Source organism: Cucurbita pepo, chromosome LG13 (assembly GCF_002806865.2).
Source record: "Cucurbita pepo subsp. pepo cultivar mu-cu-16 chromosome LG13, ASM280686v2, whole genome shotgun sequence".
Lineage (NCBI taxonomy): Eukaryota > Viridiplantae > Streptophyta > Magnoliopsida > Cucurbitales > Cucurbitaceae > Cucurbita > Cucurbita pepo.
In genome coordinates, this window is record NC_036650.1 from 3,913,854 (window position 1) to 3,933,657 (window position 19,804).

Below are 19,804 nucleotides of genomic sequence, written 5' to 3' on the forward strand. Positions count from 1 at the left end.
TTAGTGACTAGACAACTAGATAAAGAACTCAAGGGTCCTCTTAATAGAACTATGCTTATGAACTCATGAACTCAAAAGCCTCAAGAAGAACAAGGTCCTTAGAATAGCCCTCTTACTCTAGGACCAAGATCTACATAATAGAGCTGTCAAGAACCCAAAACACATGACCAAAGCCTTAGGACCAAGGTTCTTAGACATAAAAACTATGTCATGTCTTATGACTAAGTAAGAGTGTCAAGAACCCAAAACACATGACCAAAGCCTTAGGACCAAGGTTCTTAGACATAAAAACTATGTCATGTCTTATGACTAAGTAAGAGTGTGGTACTCTATTATCCACTATGGACACGATTAAAAACCTACGAGTAGGTTGGTTATTGAGTTTTATACTCATACTAGTTTTTTTTACATGTTTTTCAGATAATGACTAGAAATTAGTCAAGAATGAACGTGAATCTAAAGTACATGCCATAAAGATCCGAACCTAAGGTTAAGAACTTCCACTATTTTGTATCAGCTTTTGTTAACCCTTTGTATCCCATTCTATTTTGTATCTAAACTTAAAAGTTTGTTTTAAATATTGTAAATATATGCCTGTGTTTAATACTCAAGTCTCTTGTCTTTAAAATAAGAATTTTTTTTATAGTATTTTTACCTCTGTCCTCGTCCTCGTCACCATTCATGATCCTTTTGATTTTCTTCTTTCTAAAGTTAAGTATTGATTAATAGAAATAGTCTTCACTCTTAAAAACGAATAGTAAATAATATGACCATATATTAAAAGATATAAAAAAATATCATCTGAATCTCGGAGACAGAAATCATTACAATAAATTCATTTCTAGTGATAACAATTCCACGTACGAAAATAAATATGCAGAGGTTCTTGAGGTACAAGAATCTAGATTCTTCCCTTAAAGATTAAAAAATAGGACATGCTCGGCACAAAAAATAAAAAATATAAAAAATATTTAAATAGAAAAAAACTAATTGGCCCACTTTTTTTCTTTTTTTTTAATTTGCTTTTCTAATTTTATTTTGAATGGTCCAACATTATGTGCTCACAACAAACCTTTTTTGGATGATAATATTCAAAGTTGGTGACTTAGAAAATGGGATATTTAAAAAAAGGAGACAAATTAATTTAATAAGTGGCAACGGCAATTAATTGGATTGATTTTTGGGACCCCATTTTAATATATTTTTATTTGGGTTTGCTTGGTTCCAAAGATATGCCAATAATTAATAACATAAATATAATTATTTTCCAAACTATATTGCTTATTTTTTGTACAATAATCATAGCTATCAAATAAATAAAAAATCAAAACTAAATATTCGGAATAATTAAAAATAAAAAAATAAAAAATAAAAACTCAATTACTTAAAAATAGAAAAATAAAATCGTTGAACCATCTCAATCATATTTCTTTATTTATTTATTTTTTCTCAACATAAATAAATAATTAATATTAAATCAGCGATCCAGAAAAAAAAATATAGGAATTAACAATATTTTCCCATGAATAAACATTTTCCCTTAAATAAAAATGATTGAGATAAATAACCATCAAACCCATTAGCTCCTCACCAACGGATAGTACCAATCTTGGTTTTATTATTATTATTTTTATTTTCTCTTTTTCCCTAACATTCATTAAAGAATTTGAAATAAAAACAAAATTAAAAAAGGGTGGATTATGTGATGATGATGCACACGCCATTGGAATATGGGCCACATGAGTTGCATATAATTCAACATTATTGCCGTGTTTGATTCATGCATTTTCAAATCTCTTCTTGATTTTGGTTCAAGGCCGGTAATTCTCATCCTACACATTTATATATACACATTTATATATACATAAAGTCGTGAGCTATATAGGTCACAGCGTTATTCAATCTAATAGACTCAATATAATACCATCAAAATAATACCATCAAAATTTGTAGGATTCCATAAGAAAACTACTCAATTTTTAAGTCATTAAATTTTGGACGATTACCTTTCTTCTTCATATACATTTAAGTCACCTTCCAGTTTAAAGTAGGGTGTGGTCGAATACAATTAAAAAATGTAGTCTCCAAGAAGAAAAACCATGTGAAGGTGTGCAAGAGGTTGAACATGACCGGTTTGGTTGGACCAGTCTGGTCCATTTCAACCGGTTTGGTCCATTTTTCTCCATTTTCATTTAGATTTCAACGGGATATTTTTTTTATTATTTTTTTTAAAAAAAATATGATTGTAGGGTCATATTAGGAAATTTGAAGAATTCTATTGGAAGGAAGTGTATTATATTCATTTTAAGGATACTTTAGGGTAAGTAGTTATTTGGATTATCTTCTTAAGTTTTGACTTGTAGGATTTGGATATCTCCTCTTAAGTTTTGATGAGTAGATTGGTTTTATTAATGATCTATTAATGATTGCTTTGGGAGAAATATAATTGACCTGAGTGGTTTGACTTTGCCAAGGGATTGAAACCACGTTGAATTGTTTGAATTTGATTAATTAAAAATGGCATAAGAAAAAAATGTAATTGGATGCATAATGGTTGTTTTGTTACGTAATTTACTATACCCGAGCCTTTATTATTAGGTTACTATGTGGAGGGTGGCACCAACTAGTCTCTAATAGTGAACTTATCTAGATTGACAAGATATTACATGGTATCATAGTAGCTGATTGAGGCATGGGTCACTCCACTTATGATTATACAATGAGGAGACTATTAAAGGATTATCAATTAATCTTTATTAGTGATCTTGAATGACTGGATTCACATTTGTTTTAGAGTAGATCGTAGATATAGGTTGTGACTTTGATGCATATGATATATAGTGTCATTTTATCAAGCTATCGGTGTGGAGACTGTCAGAATACCTCCAACTATTTTTCTATGTCGAGATTGACAAGAGTTTAGATAGGTATCTTAGTAGTGCGTAGGCATGAGGGTAGCTTCCTCACAATTATGATTATTGTTATTGAGTTGATTGAGTCTTTGTCACCACCCAATTTTCGAGGCTTGAAAAAATGAGGTCGTGAATAAAAAGACAAAGATCAAAAGCAAATAAAACAAAAGTAAACTAAAATGAAAGATAAAAGTACTATAAAATTTAAATCAAATTCAAATCAAATAATACTACGATTAAATACAAAACGAAATCTAGTTATAAGATGGTGTTGTACAAATTATTATGAATATGGGATCAGGATAAAATTACATAATGAAACACAAAAGACTCAATATACGTAGAGGGACTGACACTTCGAAATGATCTCCTTTGTAACCAAACAACTCTTGAATGTTCCCCCACCTCGACCAACAGCCTATGAAACATTTGAAAAAAGAAAGGAAAAATATTTGAGTATAAAAACACTCGGTAAACAACTTACTTGTAGGTTCTCATCACGTCCTTAATCTAGAAGGCATTCACAGACTTTAATCTAGGCTCTTGGAAGTTCGAGACTAATCTCTACTACTATTTGAGCATCTAGGGTTCCTCAAAGATTCAAGAGATTCTCTAGTTGCTCATGAACCTACTCCTGGTATCGAGGTGGTGGTTCACTCTCTTTTGGCGTCGCAGATCTGCCAAGCGACAAATTCCATATCTGGGGTGAAATACTATTTTGTTCTTTGACTTAGGGTGCCTATTGAGTAAGAAACTATGTCCTAAGTTGAGACACTTCCTCATGAAACGATTGGGGATAGTTTGGTGTGAACATTATCCATTGAGGTGCTACTACATAGGACCATAAAGTCACCTAAGATTGGGGGAAGCGACCCCCATGTGTCGGCCATCTACTAAGTCAACTTATGTGGTTCCACGCCCCTCTCAAGAACGGGTTTACAACTTAGTGGTCCTATTTAAGGGACCCTTGATCACATGGTTGGGACATGCATTACCCTAACATGCTTACCTTGACGGTACTAGTATCGAAGTGGAAAAAGGTAATGGAAAGACTAATGATATCATTCATACTGCTTATAGCCTGGTGAGCTACCTTGGTCATCTTTAAATATTGTGGAGGTCTACTAAGTTCTTAAGGTCATCTAGGCAGATTGTTTCTCAACTATCATTCCTAGAATGTTTAGGACTAGCCCTAGATTAATCTATAGTCTAGGTACATACAGGTCTAACCTTTGATCGCCACTCACGATCCTAGGTGCTCCATCTATTGGAAATGTGCTAACCTGAGTTAACTCGCAACCGCTCTAGCTCTAGCACCCTAGTCTTACCTTGGTTCTCTTGTACATGGTTTGTTAGAGAGATTATTTTATCGATAACCTAGAGCATCGTATACATAATGTAAACATTCGTGCAAAGTTATTAGAGAAATATCTTATCAATCACAAGTATTNCGTATCGAAGTGGAAAAAGGTAATGGAAAGACTAATGATATCATTCATACTGTTTATAGCCTGGTGAGCTACCTTGGTCATCTTTAAATATTGTGGAGGTCTACTAAGTTCTTAAGGTCATCTAGGCAGTTTGTTTCTCAACTATCATTCCTAGAATGTTTAGGACTAGCCCTAGGTTAATCTATAGTCTAGGTACATACAGGTCTAACCTTTGATCGCCACTCACGATCCTAGGTGCTCCATCTATTGGAAATGTGCTAACCTGAGTTAACTCGCAACCGCTCTAGCTCTAGCACCCTAGTCTTACCTTGGTTCTCTTGTACATGGTTTGTTAGAGAGATTATTTTATCGATAACCTAGAGCATCGTATACATAATGTAAACATTCGTGCAAAGTTATTAGAGAAATATCTTATCAATCACAAGTATTGAAAACATTAATGCAAACAAACAAGCTCAATGAGAGATAACATTCATCAATCACTCGGAGCACAAATCACAATACAACATCCTCCTTTCTAACACATTGGAAATTTCACATACATTTTCTAACCATCTAAGATAAGGAATGCTTGCATGGCAATACGTCCTAGCGATCCCTACAAGTATTACTTGCCTAACCTCCGTGTAATTACTTACTTGGATAATATGTACCTTTTTGAGCTAACTTTTCCATGCGTTAGGAACTCCAAAATTTCTAAAATTTCTCTACATAAAAATAAGGTTGTATTGAAATTGAGATGAAAAACTAACACAAGTCGAGCTGGTCAAAAAGTGGCACTCACGTGGCCATACACGCACCTAGCTTTTTCAATGTGACATGTGGCACACGTTGAATGCCATTACATGTCGAGTCACTTGATAGGACATAGATACTGAATCGGGCCATGCGTAGGTCGATAGGTCACAGTTTCAAGTCAGATCGGTTTGAGTTGCCACTAGCAGCGTGATGTGTTGCACACTTCTCTGTGCGACACGTGTTCTCTTTGATGAATGACACACGTTTCTATCCCCAACTGGCACATTTTCTCGATTGATTGCATCATCTTCTTACGTACGCAGACGCGATTCTAGAACTCAATCAATTTACNTGTGCAAAGTTATTAGAGAAATATCCTATCAATCACAAGTATTGAAAACATTAATGCAAACAAACAAGCTCAATGAGAGGTAACATTCATCAATCACTCGGAGAACAAATCACAATACAACATCCTCCTTTCTAACACATTGGAAATTTCACATATATTTTCTAACCATCTAAGATAAGGAATGCTTGCATGGCAATACGTCCTAGCGATCCCTACAAGTATTACTTGCCTAAAGTCCTTGTAAATACTTACTTGGATAATATGTACCATCTTGAGCTAACTTTTCCATGTGTTAGTAACTCCAAAATTTCTAAAATTTCTCTACATAAAAATAAGGTTGTATTGAAATTGAGATGAAAAACTAACACAAGTCGAGCTGGTCAAAAAGTGGCACTCACGTGGCCATACACGCACCTAGCTTTTTCAATGTGACATGTGGCACACGTTGAATGCCATTACATGTCGAGTCACTTGATAGGACATAGATACTGAATCAGGCCATGCGTAGGTCGATAGGTCACAGTTTCAAGTCAGATCGGTTTGAGTTGCCACTAGCGGCGTGATGTGTTGCACACTTCTCTGTGCGACACGTGTTCTCTTTGATGAATGACACATGTTTCTATTCCCAACTGGCACATTTTCTAGATTGATTGCATCATCTTCTTACGTACGCAGACGCGATTCTAGAACTCAATCAATTTACATTTCTTTTATTTTCTTTTTTTTATAGCTAAAACTACGTAACTAGAATAACTTAGTTCCTTGAGTTGTAGAGCTACAATCCATCTTTATAAATTTATATTTCTTGTAATTTATAATCAAACACATGAAGAAATAACAAAGTCCAAAGTCATCCCAAAACTAAAAACTCATTATTCTTGACACATGTTGGAACGACAACTTCTTATCCAATTCAACTTTAGGCTTCTTTAAAACTTGTGTAAACAGCGTATAAAAATTAAGAAGGTAACTCCAATAGATGTTCTTGGATTTGAAAGAAAATCGAAATTAAGAACCCGAGTTCATACTTTTTGTTCTTACTCAATTCTCTATAGATTCGAGTGATTCAAAAGTCAATAATGGTTCTCCAAGGCTACTGAGCATCTTCTCGAAAAAGATCTCTATCGAAATTTCAACTCCAAACTACCATTTGGAACGACGATCTCTCTTTCTCTCCTCTCTTTTTCTCACTTTTCTTCTTCCTTTCTTTTCCTTCTTCATTGACCATATAATTATAATTAGGGTTGAACCAAGCCCCTAATTAGGCAAGTGAAAAATGATCCTTTTGGCCCACATGTTGGTTTTGACCCATTTTTCTAATTTTTCACTATTTTTACTTTTTCTGAGTTACTAATACTTTTCTAAGCTTTTTTTTTTCTTTTACCTCACTTTAAAATTAGAAATCTAAAGCTCCTAAGTTTAGTCCAATTGAATATTTGATTTTTCGTTGAGGCTCGAATTTTACCGTCTTAACCACAATGGTATGCGAGTTTATACAATTTTTAATGAGTACGTGTGTAAATAGAAGGTCTATGTATCTAAAATGAATTAGATTCTTGTCTAGGCTCTATAACGCAAATTGTGAAAACTATTTAAAGTTTCTTTTAACTTGCCTACCTCAGTTTTAAATCTAATACATTTATAAGTTTCGATTTCATTATTCTAGGTTATAGGTTATATAGACTTATTATAGCGGATAATAGGAGCAACGGGTGATGGTGCATAAATAAATTAGAATATTGTGTAGCCTCGAAAGCTCTTATGAAACTTGTTTTACGAGCTTTCTTTAAAGTTTCTATTTAATGGTTTCATGAGCTTCTTAGCGCTATTTAATCATGGCATTCTTGAAATTTTATTAAAATGTAAGTAGCGGTCTATCGACTAAGTATAAAGAAGATAGGTCATTACATCGAAACTCCAACCTACATATTGATAGTTTAAATCTCAGGTCGGTTGAGCTATGTGCAACTGCATTCACTACATTATTGTCATATTAATAAATAATATCGATATCAGGTAGTCTACTTTAGTTTCTCTCTCATACCAATTTCTATTATATTTAATACCGAGATGCAACTACTTTTCTAACGAAAATTTAGTTTTATATATCGTTACACGGTGGAAATGGTACATGTGACATGTTGTTTCATGTGCCATAATTTTAATTAATGTAGCAATAAAGCCACACCTACAATAATTTTATGATGTTCATGATGATTACTCCCTCACACAAATCAATCCATAAGAGCATACCAAATTTTATACCTTCATTGGACGTTTATTTAATAAATAAGATATTATATATATTACTATTTTTAAAATAGATTATTTCATCTTTGGCCTAAAATTATTGAGCTTAAAATAAACAAACATAAACAAACATGTGTACATTTCTCGTATTTTGATTTTAAAATTTGGAAACAAACTTCTCCTTTTTCAAAATTTTAAACTTTTAAGGAAAACATCAATTTATAGTTTAAACTTTTGAGGGCGTAAAAGAATATTAATATCAATTCATTAAATTGGTAAAATTTTATTAGTGTTTATATATAACTTTTAGAAGTGTATAAGATTTTATTTGAATATGAGGTTTAACATAAAATTGAAGAGAAATGGTTGAATGAAATAAATTGGGAGGAAGTTGTTAAGGTCTCAATTTCTATAATTTGAGAGGACTTAATTTCAAAATCTACTTTTTAAGTTTGGTGGAAATGGATGAACTAAGAGAATGATATTTGACAAAATGACAAATGTTAATAGCTTGTTTGGAAGTTGCTCTCATAGTTTGTGTAGTTCTTATTTTCAAACCTAATTTTAGCATATCTCTACTCTCATCCTACAATTTTAGGAGGAAAATAATTTTAAAGATGATAGAACTGTGGTATAGGAATGAAAGCTTACGTTAATTAAATTAGGGAGTACTTCAACTAAGGTCAACTAAGTAAGTGACCTTATTGTAAGATAGGCTAGAAATTGTATGAGTTACAATTTATGATGTATGAGTTATGATAATGTATGAACTATATCGTATGATGTCGTATACTAGTATATGATGATGTATGAGTTGTATCATACGATGTCGTATAATAGTATATGATGATGTACGAATTATGATGTTTGAGTTATGATGTGTGTAATACTATATTTCGATGTATGACGTACTTGATATATTTGATATACTTTTCGACAATATGATGAGTATGATTATTGCATGACGTTTGTCTTAATATATTTATGTTTTCCATATTAAGCATGCTATGATGATGAGTGTTATATTGCATCAAGTCAATAGACCAACATTAGAACAGAACCTTAAGAGCATGAAAATGATATTAATATAAATATCTAACGAGCATGTGTAACTTAATGTAACAAAGAGATGAGACTAGAGGGTTATGTCGGTAGAGATTATAAGATGGAAATTAGAGGGACCTCATGCATGTTGTATGTTTATAAGCATAAAGATACTTCCTCTACCGATGATGAGTGCGGGTGCGCACAGTATGATGATGAGCAGGGTGATCATGGGGAGCATGACACTAGGGGTTTCACTGACCTTCGAACATGCAAGCCCCCTAGGGATTCACACTCACACGTGTGGGTCGTGTGTAGGGAAGTACTACACATCCATAGTAGTCCGAGACTGGAAACCACCCCTAGAAGAGATAGAGATAGGTCCCAAGAGTATTATTGCATGTGTTTGCATTTGCATGCCCCCTATAGTGGGCTCACTTACTGAGTATTCTAAATACTCAGGTCGTGTAATACATCATTTTTCAGGTAAAAGCAAGACACACATGTACTGAGGACGGCGGCATCACGAGTAGAGACTGTGGCACGTGCATAGGGTAGACTCATATTTAAATTCCTAGTCTTAGGTTAGAATAGGTTTCTNGTACTCTATGGTTTTAAATTATTTACTATTTATTTTTATTTTCTCTAAATTTCAGTACTTCGTATTTAAATACGTAAGACCATAACTGTGTTTTGCAGAGAATATGATATTTTAAATGTTTTCGACGTTTATACTATAGATGAAGTTTTATTTTAATAGTTATATTTTCGCATAAGAGATGAGCATGAGACGTTAGTAGCAACTCTAGATATGTAGAAATTTAAAGTCGTTACATATTAACATGTAATTTCTTCTCTCGAGATCAAGACCTCAAATGCCCATATACACAACAAGGAGTAGATAAAATGTTATTATGAAAACAATCCATCAATCAAAATGTAGTACTAATCATATTCAAGTTGAATATGTCGAACGTAGGGAATATGTTAATTGCTAGCTTCTTGAATAAAGTCATAGATGAACTTTCGTATACGTATATGATGACCAGCTGTTAGTCTATCACCACTTTAAATTTTAGGTAATGACTAAAAGACAAAAGCAAATGTAAAATGAAATAAAATAAAATAAAATAAAATATATAATGCGGTAAATTTTAGATCAAATTAAAGCAAACATGTAAGACCCCTGCTCTCTCATGAAGGTTAAATTTTTTGCTTTTTTTCTTCAAAGTTTAAACTTTCACAATTTTATTGACACCTTAGAGGCTGGATTTTAAGTGGAAGTAGAAAATAAAAATGCACATAAAAATCCTATAAACTTAGAAAAATATAAAAGAAAATAGAGAAAAATTAGAAAATCGATCCAAATCAACCATGAGGGGTAATAAGGTCATTTTGGCCCCGTTTTCTATTGAGGAGTCTATAAGGACCCTAATCAGATTTTAAAGAGAGAAAAAAGAAAAGAAACGAGCGGAGTTAGGGTTTGGAGAGAGGTAGAGAGAGTATTCGAAATCCACTCCCCAAGAAATACTCATTGACATGAGAGAACCAATTAGGGCATTTGAATCATCCAAATCGGTCGAGAAACAAGAAAAGATTGTTGGTAAGGATTTTGAGTATTTGGTTTCGATTTTCTTCCAAATCTGAGAGATTTATTAGGAATTAAGGTCTAATATTTTGATATGTTATTCTTGAGCAGGTTGTGCACATGTTTTGTAAATGATGCTTGAACATGACCTGAAGTCGGAGTTCCAACGAACCTTAAGAAACGATAATAACATACTTTCCTATCAATTTTGAGCGTGTTTATTATTTTTTTTTTTTTATTAATTAAAAATTATAAGAAATTTTATTTGAATAGACCCATTAAAATTCTACAACTTTGGTAAAGGAAGCAAATTGATTTGAGTTACACCAAAATTAAAAAAAAAAATGAAAATAATAAAAAAAATGATCAGAATTTTGAAATATTCATGCACAAGCGACGAAAGGAGGGCATGTGTAGGGCAGGGAGAGGAGACGCCCATCAGCGCATGGCAGGGATACGCGTTGCAGCTCCTGAAGAGGGTGGCTTGACTTGCAACCCAAATTGTAATCCATGTCTCGTGCCTCCTCCAAACCATAACCCGCTCTAGACGACTCGACTTGGTTCATGTTGCGCTAATGAAAACGCGTCATGTGTCAAATAGAGAACTCGAATACTCTTTCCCTTAGGCGAGTTTGTACTCATATGTGGTTGCGCATGGAAGTCCCTATACACACATAGGAGGCACGTGAGTCTTTCTTTTCTTACATGTTCGACCTTCCTTTGTTAGCTTTTCATCTCAATTTCTGACTATTACGTCTTGAATTAGGACCTATTAGATAAATTTCAGAATTTTTGGAGTTCCTAACGCGCAAAAATGCTATCTCGAGAAGGCATGCGTTATCGATGTAAGTAACCATTCAAATTTTTATCAAATAATATTTGTAAGAATCACTGGATGTGCTAGCATCCAAGAATTTCTTGTCTTAGATGGTTAGAATATGCAAGTTTAGAATTTTAGAAGAGTTATTTCGAATGAGAATGTGTTTTTAAGTTGGTTATGAAAAATTACTGATAGCCCCTACGATGAAATTTTGAGATGCTGGCAAGTTTTTATGCTTTACACAGAGTTAGAAAGGGAATATGCATGATTAGATCTTGAGTTGGACTAGTCTGACGAGTAAACTATGTATGATGTAAGAATTTACCAAAATACCCCTAGGACAAGATATTGAGTTGAATGTTGTTTTAAATGCTTTCTTTTGTGGAAGATATCTCTCTAATAAGCTTGCATGAATGTATGCATTATGAATACCATGTTTTAGGTGATAGATAAGATAATTTCTATAACAAGCAAGCGCAAGAGAACCAAGTTAAGACTAGGGTGCTAGAGATAGATCAATTTCGAGTTGGTTCAAGTCAATACATTTTCAGTAGACCAAGCACCCAAGGATCGTGAGTATTGAGTAGAGGTATAGATCAATGTGCATACAAATAATAGATTAGCTCGAGGAGTTAGTTTTAAACGTCCTTGAAACGAGAATTGAGATTTAAACCACCTAGATGCACCTAGTAACCTCCACGAAATCCAAGGACGACTAAGGTAGCTCTCCAAGCTATAAGACAACATACTGTCTCTTTAAAACTTTATGAGGTAGCGCCTCAACCAAGATCGTTGATCATTCACTACATTAGGAAAGCAAGCTACCTAATTCTAAGAACAAAAAAGTTATTCATTCTAGAGATAAAAATTGTTGCCCAATAGACCCGTGACACCAGAAATGGGTGGACCACCTCCTCAAACTCAAAGTAGGTCTGTGAGCGAATAGAAAACCGCTCATCACATCCTTAGCGTGGTTAATTACCATAGAATTTTTTTGGGCTCTAAAAAGTTCTGGCATAGTTCATATCGTAACCATGAAATCATGTATGTTTTAGACTAATTTCTTTCATGGTATATAAATTATAGTCGTTTCTATAAGTTATTTATAGATCTTCGCTTCCTTCTTTAATCATAAGTTATTGTCACATCGTGGTACAAGTAAATATGTTCATTTAAGCTTATCTTAAATATAAGGGTCTTACCTTTTTAATCTTATAATAGGAGTTAGGTCAATCTCGGTCGTCAGATTGTCGGGTTGAATTTACACCTTTACAACTTGGGTTGGTTGGTGGAGTGGAATTGGAGGGCATTTGAAAGGGAGAGAGAGGGGACAGTGTCCTTTCTTTGGTCCTCTCTTTCGTCCCCTTTTACCTTTATTTCTTTCTACTTTTCCACTCTCTTCGCTTTCACTTTTGCTTTTCCACACACCTCTTTTTTAATTTTAGATTTTTTTTTCAGCCAATAAAAATCATTTTTGTTTGAAAAGACCATTGAGCTTTGCGCAAATAGGCATCCTTCAAATCAATTCCTCATTTTTCAAATCAATTCCCTCCACATAATTATTGAAGAATATGGTTGAATTTCCATATGAGGTTGCAAAGAGCTGAGAGAAAAAAAAAAAAGGTGGTTTTGTTAATGTTGCCAATAATAAACAAACCCTTTTTTACATGAAACACTCAATTGAATACATGGAAGGTTTAAAGTTAAAGATCTGCTTTCTACTATGAACATGATATTCTCAAACCCTTCACCAACGCCTCAAGATAGTAAAAGTTTATGGTAACGTTAAAGCATAGAGAACTGATAAGATTCATATTAAGAGTATCTCTTCTCTTTTTTATGATTCAAATTGTATGGAGTATAAGTTGCAAAACAATAAAAAATTACTCTAAAAGAACGTAAAATTTAGATTATCTTTTTAATCAAATATCTCAAAACAATAACACTTGTTTGAGATTTAAATTACTTTCACCGACAAAATTAATTAAAAAATAATTGACCGTCTATAAAACATTTCAAGAGCTATAACCTTCCTAATTTATTAGGACAAAGAAGTTTAAAACTTAAAATCCACTAATGTAACCTTATAAATCTAGATTTCAATCATTCTGTCTTAAATTTATAACCATCACAGAATAGATTCCCAAATCTAGATTGTTTAATTAAACTTGATTTCACTTATCTTGCGGTAATTTTGATATCATAAAGCATTTGCAGCATAATTTTATAGTCCTTTTCGCATACCTTTTGTCATGTAGGCAATGTCCTCAACAAATAAAGAGCTTGTTGCCACTGTACTCGTTGCGACAGAACAATTCTCCTCAACGCTGGCACAGCTCCAGCAGCTAAAATTGCTGGATGATTTTCAGTATCCATACTCAGATTATACAATATGGCTAAGGCTGCTTCCCTTGCCCTCTCACTTCCTTCATCGATCAGCTTCACCAATGGAAAGATGCCGCCTTTAGAAGCAACAGCTCGGGTCGCATCAACCATTCCCTCCGAGACTATTCTGTTCAGCTCCACAACAGCGGATTCCTGAACTTCCATGGACAACGAGCTTTTCATCTGCTGAACAAGTCTCGGTATAGTTTCGTACAGAGCGACCTCCATGTCGATGGGATCTCCAGAATCTATGCTCGGAGCTGCAACGGAGCTGACTTTGATTAGGCAAGCAGCAATCCAATCTTTGTGCTGAACGGGAATGTCCAACTTCAGGATTCGACGAAGCGACTCGGTGAAACGGGCGGCGTTTATTTTGTTGCAGAACTTTTCAGAATCCATAAGCTTTGTTAGTAGTCGGGAGGCAGCTGATATTGCAAGACCAGCTTCTTCAACTTCAAGGGCATGTCTTTCAGGCGGCCAATCTTCAGCATCAGCATCTGTGAAACCAAAATTCACATAGAGAAGCAGCCTTCAATGTCTAATGCTCAGGAACTATCAAGTTAATCATTTCAAATCAGTATTGAAGTTTCAGAAGCTATACGGAAACGATACACATCAGGTTCCACACTAAGAGTGCAAAAAGCTATAACTTCTGAAGCAGCTGTTCCTCAATCTGGCGTACAAATTCCAAAAGAATGAGATGGCTACAGTTTCTATCTCATCTGCTTTAACAAGGCAGATGTTATAGACAAATGCAAATGAAGATATCATGGAAATATTTGATCTTTTTGAGACATTTTTACCATTATCTCTCACTTGTAAGGTCCCAAACTAGCAAAAGACCAAATATATAGGTACCGATGTTGATTGGAAAGAAAATAATAGACTTCTGAACTTAGGACATCTACTCCACTCAACTAAAAAATTTAAATGGACAGATTATGGTATATTTAATCTTGTCATATTTTCTTATCAGTGTTTGGTACTAAGTGCTAATTTGTCACAGTAGTTTGGAACGAGGAGTTGGCCAAGCTAGAATATCGAGACTAGAAGAAACCTCAATCATTTGATTGAATGAAAGGATCGATTTAATGCAAAAACTTGAGAGGTGACTTTATCTGAGGTTAAGAAAAATAGCAAGTCCAACGACTACTTGAGCATATGTAACAGCCCATCTCTTTCAATATTCCTTTCCCAATACCCATAAATTTTGCAACTCTATGGGTTGAGTGAGAAAACAATAATAAAGCATTTGAGCTTTGATCTTTTTTTTTTTTTTTTTTTAACNTTCCCAATGCTTTATAGCTTTGATCTATTTTATCTTTTGCTATCTCCTTCAATATTCCTTTCCCAATACCCAAGCCATGAGCCGCGGGCAAATATTGTCTTATTTGGGCTTTCCCTTCTAAGCTTCCACTCAAGATTTTAAAACGCGTCTACTAGGGAGAGATTTCCACACTTTTATAAGAAATGTTTTGTTCCCCTCTCCAACCAATATGAGATCTCACAATCCACCCCCTTGAGGCCCAACATCCTCGCTAGCACATGGCCCGGTGTTTTGACACTGATACCATTTGCAGCAGCTCAAGCTCACCACTAGCAGACATTGTCTTCTTTGAGCTTTCTCTTTCAGGCTTTCCCTCAAGGTTTTTAAAATGCGTCTACTAGGGAGAGGGTCTAGTCCTACTCCGATCAGTTTCTCGCACCTTCTGGTAACTTGCCTCTGATACCATTTGTAACAGCTCAAGCCTACCGCTATTAAATATTGTCCTCTTCAGGCTTTCCCTTATGGGTTTTCCCCTTAAGGTTTTAAAACGCTCTACTAGGGAGTGGTTGCGACACCCTTATAAGAAATGTTTCATTCCCCTCTCCTTGTAACAGCCCAAACCCAATCGCTAGCAGATATTGTCCTCTTCGGGCTTTCCCTTTTGTGCTTCCTCTCAAGGTTTTTAAACGCGTCTACTAGAGAGTGGTTTCCACTCCTTTATAAGGAATATTTCGTTCCCCTCTCCAAACGATGTGGGATCTGATAGTATATGTCTTTCATAATTACTTAGTGCAAGAACATATGGAAGTACAAACACGAAAGGACAAAACTCATCCTCTAGGACATTACTTATGGAAGGCATAACACACAAGAAAAAGTACAGAAAAATGGCAAGAAGCACTATTTCAACCACCAGTTTCAATAAATGACGGGTTTGCAGCTTGATCTATGAGTAACTATAGGCAAGGGTAGGCGTCAAAGCACCGCATCAATAACCTCCAAAGACAATGGCATAAGGATTTTCCACTTGCGTTTTAACCACAATGTTAAGCATGGTTATTTCCAACTTTTATTGCAAAAATAAATCTATGGATAAAAGAATGATGCCACTACATTACTAATGTTTTCATTCAAATATTCTTCGCTTTTAAGCTATAAGAGACATTATTTGACTAACGATGGGTTTGATGTTTAATAATGGTACAAATAATTAAATAAACAGACAGAACAGATGTTAATCTGATGGAGCCCATGTAGAACTAGAACAGTATTGAAATATAAAGAGATACAAGAACTTCAATATAACCCCAATATTGTAGGTACTTAAAACCTCCCTTCTTGAGTAATCTCACTCAAACCTAACCTCTGAACAATTGTCTATCCCCATCCTTTCCCACTCACTCTATTTATAACAAATCTCCAATAACTTCTCTGACTAATTACTAATATAAACTTAATGCCCAAATAATATTCCTAGAACTATGCTAATATCACAACCGCATTATGCACGCACTCGTACAATTTTCAAAGACGGTGTCAATTGATGTTTAGTAAAATGGTGTGCGTACCTATTGAAACTTCAAGCTGGAAAACAGCGGACAATCCAGATTCTATCTCCATGGGATCGATTATATCCATGCTTGGGTCCATAATAGAAATAAATTCTAGGATAGAAGCAGCTTTGCGTTTCAAGTTTGGGGATGAGGTCTTCAAAATCTCAACTAGGCTAGAAACAACAACAGCATCCAACACATCTTTCCTAAAAAGTTATTAAAAGAAGATTCATATTAGTATCTAACTGATAAAAAATAATGATTGACCAGCAAGATTCACACTCAACCTGGTAGAAGCTTCAGAATTCCTTTCTGAATGTTGTGCCCCTCGAGAACCGTTCACCGGTCCATTGTAAAACTGGAATGTATGAACACTCTTAGTAAGTCAATTCCAAGATTCAAGGTCTTACAACTTGATACATGAAACACAAAACAAAACCTTTGATTTCATTTCTTTACTAGGGTCCAAGATCCGAGAAAGTATATCGAGGGTCTACAAGACAGGGATGACGACTTGAGTCAGTACTAAACCAAACTACTTCATTCTTCACAAATCTAAAGTAGCCAAAATTACCTTCTCCATCACATTTTCAGGAATACTTGAGAGCTTTAAAATACTGAGCAAAGGACTAAGTGCACCTGCATTTTCAATTGTCTGGCAAACAACATTGCTATGCCAACACCAGCAAAATGATACCATAGAAAACAAACAATCACTTAATGATAAACAATCTATATACCATTGAAAGTGGTGAGAACTTGGAATGATATAACTCAAGTTTTACCTGATTGACAGTCTCTCCAGTGCTTGAATTGAAGCCCATTTGACTGAATTATTCATATTATCCAAAAGCTTCACTAAATGTTTGATTGCTCCAGCTTCCTTGAATGAAACACGCATGTGTTCATTGATAGATGCATCAGCAATTAACTCTGCAGTTCTCACTTTGGCATTATCATCCTCTAGTTCGAGGACCAAGACTAGTCGAGCCACACCGTCTCTCCAAGGTAAGAGTGTAAGATGATTACTGGTAGATGATTCAGATTGAGTGTCCTTTAAATCTTCAAGTTCTATGGCACCTATTCTAGCCAGAAATTGTTGCTGTGACCGTCCAACAATTGCATTAATCTTGCCTTCATCTATGTTTGTATTATTATCAACATTCAACCCGAGGAGTAATTCAGAGGCACCAAATCTTGAAGGTTTTTTGGAAGATCGTTCAATTTCTGTGCCATCAGGCAAACTTGGCCATGAATGCAGGCCTGGTTTGAAGGATTTATAGGCAGCAGCACCAAGTACTGGTACTGGAACCAGTCCTTCCTCTATCACAAGAATTCTATAATATTCATCTTTACAAAGTTCTAGCAACGCATTTCTTGCTTCCTTTCTCATAGTTTTTGAGCTGTCTGCCTCAGCTTTTAACTGATACGCCTGAGGCCACAGAGCAAAAGTCAATACTATGTTTACTTCCAAACAGCCATTTTATATAAGCTGAAGAATGCACAGAGAAAAAGAAAAAAAGTTCTACCAGTTTAGGAATTAAGCCTGATTCAACAATAACCCCATGGTTACATGGGCTCAAAGTAAGATTTGCTATAACCCCTCCAGCTGCTTCCTTCACCTTCATGTCCTCATCATCAAGATTCTTAATAAGTAATGGCAGAATATCAGTATTTGCAATTTTTTTTCTGAGTTTTTCGTCTACCGACAAATTCCACAGAACACATATGCTTTGCTCCTTCACCTGCACAGCTACAGCTGCATTCAGATATGGCTCAATTACAGGCAGCCAAAAGACAAACGTAAAAGAAAAACACACCTCAGGAGTCAAGGACGGTCGACTAAGCAAGGCAGTTATCTCTTCAATTGCTCCACTTTCGGCAACTGAATCTCGGAATAAGTTCACCATAGAAATTGACCGTAGAAGGCCAGCAGCTGCTTCACACGTAGAGGCCGACTCTGACCTAAGAAGATTTACTGTTAGATTTATGCATCCAGGAAACTGCATGATGGAATCTATGTGCTTCTTCCCTCCAAGGGAATATTTCCATAAAGCTACGACTGCTTGTTCTCTATCTAGAGAATCATGATCTAAGCCGAGCATCCGGACAAACAATGCCACATAACTGTGTCCAACACTAGAAGAATCATTTGGTACGTCTCTGATGTCCTGAGAGTACAATTACAGCATATCTCCATTAACATAAATTAGCAAACACTAAGAACCTTTCATGCTGATAATAAACATTCTACCTAAATTCCATACGGCACCTTGCATACAATCACAACTAATTCAGACAGTACAATGACCATTTCAAAGAAAAAGAAAGTTAAGCCATAAATAAACAGAATTGCAAGCACTTTTTAGAGTGGATTACAAATCCAAAATACAAACAAAGAAACTAAACATAAAACGATGCCCTGGTAAAAATAATAAACATGAGGTTTAGTTACAAAATGCTCACTGATTGCAGCTATTTAATTCCTGAATTTTAGAGAGTTCCAATGATGTTCTTGAACTTTCAATTTTGGTTTATGAACTTTCTGCTATTAACATTGTTACTTATAAGTGATGATTTACTATAACATGTCAATGGTAGCATCAAAAAAGTAGGTCTAATAGATAATAGACAAAATGAATATTGTACCTTAACAGAGTAATCAAACACTACGTGAAAATCAAAGTATAATTAGAACCAAAGTTCATAGTGACACTTAATTTTTGGGATTAAATATGCATAATCAAGTTGAGTACTAAACTTGTTATTTAACTCGAAATGAATCAATCCAGTTCAAACTGAAAAAGAAGGAAAACTCAAATTCTAAAACAAACAGACGACAATCGCAGATGAGCAAAACGCAGATAGGATATGAAGTAGCAGAAACCTACAGAAGGTGCAGACTGCTGCTGTGTAGAATCAAGAGCACCACCACCATCGCTGCTAACCCTCCTGTGTACAACGCGTTTACAGGAAAATTCTGTTCTGAAACGAAGACGAAAGAGAAGGAGCGATGGGTCTCTGGGTTTAGGAGTTCCCATAGCTCCAACTGCAAAAATCTTCATGCGAGTACTCGAAAGTGCGTGTTGTCGGAAGGAAACGGGGAAGTGGAAATTGGAGGGTATTGAAATTGCGGCCAACATTTTGGGAAAAAATCATGAGAAGAAGAAGCAGAAGAAGAAGGAGATAAAAACCAATGGAATTTACTAGAAATGAAATGCAGCGAGGAGTACGAGTGTTGTCTTGTTTTGGAGATGATATTTAATATATTTATCGCCTTTTTTTAACTCAAAAATAATAATAAATAAATAAATAAACGTATTTGCCCATTTAATAATTTTACAAAAAAAAATAAAAACAATTTCGTTCTTTGTGGTCAATCGTTCAAATTAGGTTGGGCGTAAATGTATGGATAGGGAACTCGAGGGAATGTTTTGGTGGTAT

At 34.8% G+C, this 19,804-nt stretch overlaps 1 protein-coding gene across 1 annotated transcript; it reads right to left on the reverse strand.

The window, feature by feature from the left end:
• Positions 1-13,224: 13,224 nt before the first annotated feature.
• Positions 13,225-19,590, reverse strand: LOC111809431. Its single transcript, XM_023695895.1, has 9 exons — positions 19,252-19,590; positions 18,181-18,531; positions 17,890-18,105; positions 17,146-17,792; positions 16,935-17,031; positions 16,800-16,853; positions 16,648-16,718; positions 16,376-16,566; positions 13,225-14,037 (listed from the first exon to the last, which is right to left on the reverse strand). Exons 1-9 carry the CDS (start codon positions 19,501-19,503, stop codon positions 13,406-13,408), a joined length of 2,511 nt encoding a protein of 836 aa, XP_023551663.1. The 5' UTR covers positions 19,504-19,590; the 3' UTR covers positions 13,225-13,405.
• Between the last annotated feature and the right edge of the window lie 214 nt (positions 19,591-19,804).